At 38.2% G+C, this 7629-nt stretch overlaps 1 protein-coding gene across 1 annotated transcript in view; it reads left to right on the plus strand.

Moving 5' to 3' along the window:
* The window catches only part of LOC119732930, a 212078-nt gene extending 209023 nt beyond the window's left edge, over positions 1-3055 (plus strand). Inside the window, exons 128-129 of the mRNA XM_038206513.1 lie at positions 172-679; positions 1167-3055. Coding sequence (XP_038062441.1) covers positions 172-679; positions 1167-1235 — 577 coding nt within the window. The 3' untranslated portion in view covers positions 1236-3055. The remainder of the gene's footprint in view (positions 1-171; positions 680-1166) is intronic.
* The last annotated feature ends 4574 nt before the right edge of the window (positions 3056-7629 follow it).

Consider the following 7629-nt stretch of genomic DNA (forward strand, 5'->3'; position numbering starts at 1 on the left):
GCCAGACCATGTCCAAATGTTAAAAAAGGCGATAACTTGGGTCCAATATACTCGGACTAGGGAAAGACCACAGATGAGATACTTTACTGTTGATAGTTCTCCCCTCTTTACTCTTCTATTATTAGTTGAAACAACATATAGGATTAAATGATTTGTACTCTTTCACAACAGATTACAAATCCATCCATTACCGGATCCAGATGATGATCTACTGGTGCCATCCATAAGCAGCGTCCCTCGGCAAGCCTTTGAAAACCCTGTGTTTGAAGATGACAGTGGAGATCAGATAGATTCTGACGAGAAGGACGAGAACCAGGCTAGCCACAGCCATCCGGATGACTCTTCAACAGGAAGACCACTCTCTGCTTTCTCAAGTCGCTCTCAAAGCTCCTCTTCATCAGGCCTCAAGAAGAACAGGCCCTGGTCGGGTCTTGTGCGTTCTAATGCTGTTGCAGATGCTTGGCCTGTACTGGCTGATGCTGCCTCCGTGGGTGGTAAATCAGGTGATGAGCCTCCCCCTGCCAGTCCAACAGTGAGCCCTGCCAAGGCTGAGATGTGGGCACAGCCAACCACGCACGGGCAGAAGGATGCTGATATTAAAGATCCAGGGCAGATGCTGATGTTCCAGAAGAGGACTCCGCCATCTACCACAGAGGAAACCCCTAACTGTGTAACAGAGGTAGGTGTTATAACCTAGGCCTAATCTCATGAAACTATTCAGCAGAAAATCAAAATCTTGCTTTGCATACTTATAGGCTGAGCAAAGCTTAATATTTCTTGTACTGGAACTAAGGATTCAACAAGATTCCATAAGAGTGCCCTTTGCACTGTAATATGCCAAGCCTGAAAAAAAAAACAGTATTGAGAAGATGAAAAAGAAATGTTAGCTTGTAGAGGTGGAGCAACTTCAGATAATTTTCTGAACACCATCAAGTAGGGATAAGAAAGTAAGTCCACATTTTGGGTGGGACTCAAACTTGACTTCCCTACGTGTAAGATTAGTTGAGAACTGATCAGAAGCAATAAACATGGCAAGACATTTCGGTTATTAAGCTGTTCAAATTCTGGTTTAAAATCTTGGCCACACAGTCACTTTCCTTGTTCAACATTTGTTGTGTGTAATTGCACGTAAATGTGAAGGTTTCTGCTTTCATTTTATCATCCAGCTTCCAGGATCTCTTGTCAGCTTCACTGATGATGAACAACTTCATGACGTCAACGAAACTGTTGTGTAAAGATCCAACACAACTATGTATGTTTACCCTCGGCACTAAATTAAAGTTATTGTAACATTTCACTGAAAGATTAAAAAGGAAAATCATCTTCTAAGATTGGTCTGAATTATTAAATGGTTACCTTCAAGTACATGTCTGGAAAGGATATTGGATGTTGTAATAATATCTTCCCATCACAAGCAAAAGGCTGTTAACGTCACGTTACAGCGTTTTGTTTAAGAATGTGCTTGGATTTGCACAAGCATCGTGCATGTGCCCTAGAGCCGCATGACACAGTAAACCAAAATCAGTTGAAACTGTTTTCACCTTTGCTTTGTTTTGACAAGATATAAATATAATAAGGCAAACTGATTCATCGGCTGTACCTCCAACTACAAGCAATACTGAAAGTTATATTTGTCCTGGTCTGGTTTCCCCAAGGGAATGGGGCAGCAGATTTCTATTAGCCAGCCATAAATAAATATGAATTCATAACTTCAAACACATTTCCATTAATTTGGCAATCGGTTCTAGTGTCAATACATGTATCTTTTTTCCCCACTGTTTTCTCGGTATATTCAAGAATTATTTTAAGTTGCCGAAAAAAATGAGTTCGTCCTCAGACAATATAAGAGCTTAACGTTTTGTTTTACAAATCTTTTTGGTTTCTTTGGTCCTCCATAAATAGACATAAATTCGCAAGTACAAACACATTTCTTTTAATTTGGCCATTATTTCTAGTATTGAAATGTTAACTTTTGTTTACTGTTTTCTAGTGTGTGTAATCAAGAAACTTTTCAAGTTGCCTAGATATTAAGTTCGAACAAAAGATTTGCTTAGCTTTTGTATTCGAAAATTTTTAGCTAGATTATATTTCACTGTTTTGAGAAGTACCCTTGCAAATGTAATGATTCTAATGAAGTCTGCAATGTGAATGACACCCTTTCTGAATCTGGAAATATGAAATTGGCATTTCCGTGGCGTCGGAGGTACATTTTGGACAATTCAACAGTGTTCATTGTAAATTTTATAATCATAAAGTGGAGTTTCAGTATGATAAAAACGTCTCAGTTACAACAGTGATTTAAAAAATAAATTCTTCAACCATCTTGTTTGCTGTAGTAGAAATTGGCTTGAAACACCATGGTGTATGACGTACTCTGACAAATCGATGTTTTGTGTACTTATTAATGATTTTGTTTAGTTAAAAGTAACAGCTGAACTGTTGAACATTGTTAGAAATAAACTATGTTTCAGTAAAATACAGATAATGAGATTCACAATGATACACATTTCATTTGTGGCATTTGGATTTTTGAAGTTTTTTTCGTTGAGATTTTATAAATCTGTGGAATTGCCCAAATGTCAAACTGAATGTGGTTTTGTAATGCAATGTAATTTGTTGTTATATCCCAAAGTGTAATAACCCGGAAATGAACATCTGTTGCAATCCTTTATTCTTACCAGATGTTACACTTTTGTATTCAAGGTGAAAAATAACACAACAGAATATTTAGTTGGTTCTTGGACTTTTGTTTGTCCCACGGGAAACGCAACATACCAAGATATGAACGAGGCTAATATATAAGAAACCAATGTTCATCAGTTAATCCCCTACAATCCTGAAGTGTTGCAAAGACATGTGTTCAAAGATTCTAAATTCACAGATCAACTACAAACATTCATAGTGAATTCTAGCACTAAAATCTTTTCAGAAGTTTTTATTGTAATGTTAATGTAGTGTCCAATCGCATTTTTATACCCAGATTTACTTTGGAAGTGAATGAAGTGTCAAATGTATTGTACTCAGATTGAGAGAATAAACTTTGTTTCTGCAAGTATTCTCGGGTGACGTTTATTTTGTTTGTATTTTAAAACAAAATACAAACAAAAGAAAGTAGCCTACATGTGCTTTGTATTTCTTCTTACTTTTGGCGTTTGTAATGTCTGTTGACAGCTCGGACTGTCCAAGTATCTGACCCGCTATTTATATAGGTTTTCCCGTTCATTAGTATCGTCGACTTAAAGGTATCTGAGCTTATGTATTTGGTTTGATTTAAAACTCAATCAGTGTTTTTCTGATATTGATGTAACGGTGTTGTCGAGCTCGAGCTCTTTTTTTCTTTCTTTTCTGTCCTTTCTATTAATCGATGTTCAACTTGTCCTTTTTATTTCAGCCCCCCCCCCCCAAAAAAACAATATGCAACGCATTGTATATGAGGCAATTCACATGCAACGCAGTGTATATGAAGTAAACGTTTGTACAGCCTAGACAGGTGGCCGTTTTAGACCAATAAAATTAAAGTATCACAGACAAGATATAACAATGGAATAATACAACTCCTGAATAAATTCCCGTCATAATATCCCCTTCGCAGAGCTGATGACAAACCGGCGAATCGACCATTTGGGCGATGTTGAGATGTTGATATTTTTGTGGTTTTTAAAGGTTGCTCTTTCAAGTATTTATGCCAAAATTCTTAATTCTTGTCTGGATTGTGAGATTCGGATCCCCGCCTGTGGCGAACCGGTCATAATAACAAATACAGAATTTGACGAATACAAAATTTCGATGGTAAGCATCTAACGTAAGGTGTGCGTTCAAAGTACCAACGAATGATGTGCTGCTGCGGTTGTCAAATATCACGTTAATGGTGACTTTTCAAGATTCAATTCATTTAGCACTTGTCTGTATTATGATCAAAATAATATTGCACGCTATATGTAAAATGCATAAGATTTTCCCTAAAAGTAAAACGAACTTCATGTAGTTGTGCGATATGTTTTCAATTGATCGTAAAAGTATTCTTCACTTTTTCAAATTACAAAATATCTCATAGCTGATCGTTTGCCAGTTAGTCGTATTACAACTCGGATTCGCGCGTGCTGTATGCAGCGCGCGCGCACGAAAGTTGTAATCCGACAAACTGACGCATAGCATAGTCAGTGGGCTATGTGGAGAATGTCCCAGTGCACCCCCCCCCCCCCTCCAACCCACCGCCACCGATATTTTGTTGATCCTTGGCATGTCTCCATTGGGGAAAAAAGATGTTAACAGTGAACATTTAGGGATGCTCTCCCTCAGGAGCCCACTTATTGGAACTGCCTCTGATTGAGTTTCGATGCATTTTCTTAGCACTTGGGTTGAAAGGGTAAGAAACAAAACGCCATAACCTGAGCAGACCTTGACCGATCTTAATCAAACTTGTACAATTTATCCACGGTGTTTGCTTGTCCGTTTCGGAACACAATATTCTCTGGGTAGTCTCAATTGGAAGCAGTGATAAATGTAAACAGTTGCTCAACCTCCGGGACAATATTATTATTTGATAGTTACATATGTTTATGTTGCATTATACCCGTATTTTTATTCCTGTGCTAATCCTGAGAGAGAGCATCCCTAAATTTTCACTGTTAACATCTTTTCTCCTATTCTGACATGCCAAGGATAAAAAAAATATCGGTGTCGGTGGGTTATGGGGGGGTGCAATGGGACCCCCATAGCCCACGAACTAAAATGGTGAAACCTCTGCTGGGGGAAACAAGTTCAAGTTTTACTACAACTTTGGATTTCTTTAACCAAGCCAAAAAGACGTGTGGTTTTAATGTGACAGGCAGTTTTGAATTATTTATACGCTGTAGGCTAGGTGTAGGGTAGAACGGGCTCTATGTGATGTATGAACGGACAAAGCAAAGTCATTGCTATAGGAGCTACAAAGAACTTTGACCAAATTAAGGTTACGGATGAGTGTTTATTAAGTGATATTGCAGAATAATCTACACACATCTCTGAATCTACTGTAAATATAATGAACACAGGCCAATACAATGAGTCGATACTGGTCAGAGTGCATTTTTCATGAATCAGCTGTGTCGAAAGCAACACCGAATAAACCCAAACACTTCCTGCAAAATCATGGCACCGAGCCCAGAACATTTATTCATGGGGGAAAACGCCAAAGCAGTCGACCTCATAGGGTATCATGGGAACATCACAAAAATGCATTGACGTAATAAAGCACCGCCATTACTGGAAATCCCTTTTTTGACAATATCTCAAAAACTGTACATGGTAATAGCGAAAGTGTGGTCTCTACACCTATGTTTTCATGGTCAATCTATACGAAGACTACCATTGTAATGTCTGGAGATGTGTAGTTGATCATGTATCATCTCAATTCACGACACTATTACCAAAACCCTTTTTTAATTTTTTTTTTAAAGATATCTCGAAAATTGTACTTGACATAACCACAGTAGGGATGTCTATACTAGATATTTTGGTCAAATATTACATTGACAACAATTCTAGTGTATAAACTGTTTACTTAACCATAAAATAATAAACCTAAATAAATTGTGACTTATGGTATTTCAATGCAGATTATATGTACATGTGTACTTATAATATGCGATTTGCAGGGCCATTGTGTCCCACATGTTTAATGACCCTATTGTACTTGTTCTGTCACCTGTGCATTACACGTCTTCTAAAAGTCTGGTTCAAAGCTGTTTTAATTAACTTCCAGCCGTAGTCTGCGGGACTTGCCCCACCAGTTGGATCAGCCTGGTCAGCCCCCTTCTAGATTCTTGCCACATACATGTACTGGGCCCTTTCGATATGATTTCCAAGTGTCTTGCATGGTGGAAGAGAGGCACAGTTTATCTCCTTTATCCTGGCAAGGGGTTCCTTCTCATTACCACCGCTCATGCTCAGGAATACCTTATATGTTTTGGTTAGAAAGTGCTTGGGTGGTATGGAGAATTGAGCAGCTCCATTTCCATTGAAATACCCTATATCTTATAGCACAGCGTCTCAACATTAGCCTCTCCTGCCCAAATCCTACTGACTGGCTTCTCTTGCCAACTCCCGTTTCTAAGAATGGCAGAGGGTGTCAGCGAGTTTCTGGCACCTGCAGTCGCTCCGGGTAGGTGGAACTCGTTTGCCTTGTTTGGTAATCTGCCTAGGAGAAGGACAACTCTGATTTCTACGGTGGCCCTGGAACTACATTTTAATATTGACCTTTTTAATGTGAACCTTGTAACTTCTTAATATTGACGTTGTACCTTCGCAATATGCACGTTGCACGCGGCTTAATAAACTTGTTAATGTTCACGTTCGATCTTGTCAATGTACACCATTGATCATGCTTGATGTCAACGTTGCACCTTGCTAGAGCATGTGCTTGCTGTACTTAGCCAGGGAACTGATTGCTGATCCAGTCTGCATAAACATTCTTTATTGATTCTGATAAAATCTTATTCTAACTACATCGAAACACTTGATGTACTTAATGCACAGAGGCTTTGAGATAGTCTTTTTAAATTACATTAAGCTATGATGAATAACCTGAAGGTAACATTCAGTAATCGTGTTTTGTATCTTTGTGTTAAAGGGATATTATGGCCTGGAATGCGCCTAATTGGGCTACAAAACGTGTTTTAAACGTAATGATATTAATTGGAAAGAACATTTAAATGTAGGATATAAAATTCCACACTACCATTGTTGGACGTTTATGTGTTATTCTTGCAGTGCCGCGCGAGAAGGAATATCAGGTGATTATTTAAGTGAAAAATCTCTGAAAAATCGAGCTGTTTGGGTGAGAGTCGTTTCTCAAAAACGTGTGTGTTCATGGGTTGAATGATTGACTTATTTGGGTGAAAAAAAACACCGCTATTGTTTCAGATTAATCAAGTCTGTTGCTGTCATCGTGCCGAGAAAGAGCATTATTTACGGCTGGAAATACGTGCATGTAGGCTATGCTACAAAAATGTCTGCTGCGTCCGATGTAAACAACCGGTTTTTCCGTCTTTTCTCGGGAACATTAGACATTAGGTTTGTTTCCTTTCAACCAGACCTTTGAAATAGGATAAGTAAACAATCCGAGACTCAATGTTTTCGGGGGTTTCAGGCCGTAATACACCTTCAATTTACTGTTATTTATAGCATTTAGGGTATTTACAATTAGAGAATAACAGTGTGATTAGCTATTCTTTACTGCGTGATAATGACCGTGTTTGGGGATGGCCGCTGTAACAGAGCCGAAGCATGCGTTTTATAATACAGCTGTGCAAAACTTGCCTTTGAAGTGGATGCAGTTACGAACTGAACTTGCCTTGCTGATTTTTTGGCATTGTTTTACGAACTTACAATATCAGCTTTCATATTGTTAATGGTTTGACTTTTAAACCTTTGTTAACCTTGAACAAGCTGAACAAAAAGTAGTGGATATAATACAATTTGTAAATTGTTTCACTTCTTAAGTTTTATCCTCCAAGCGAATGACAAAGATCTCATTGGATGTTATATGAAACATATAATGATTTTTTTTTTTGTATTCGTGCAATGATGAGAATATTTTCATTCGGTGGATGTTCCATTCAACTTTGCCTCGTTGAATGGAACATTCCA

The sequence above is a fragment of the Patiria miniata genome, unplaced genomic scaffold (genome assembly GCF_015706575.1).
Source record: "Patiria miniata isolate m_02_andy unplaced genomic scaffold, ASM1570657v1 HiC_scaffold_1, whole genome shotgun sequence".
NCBI classification, from domain to species: Eukaryota; Metazoa; Echinodermata; class Asteroidea; order Valvatida; family Asterinidae; genus Patiria; species Patiria miniata.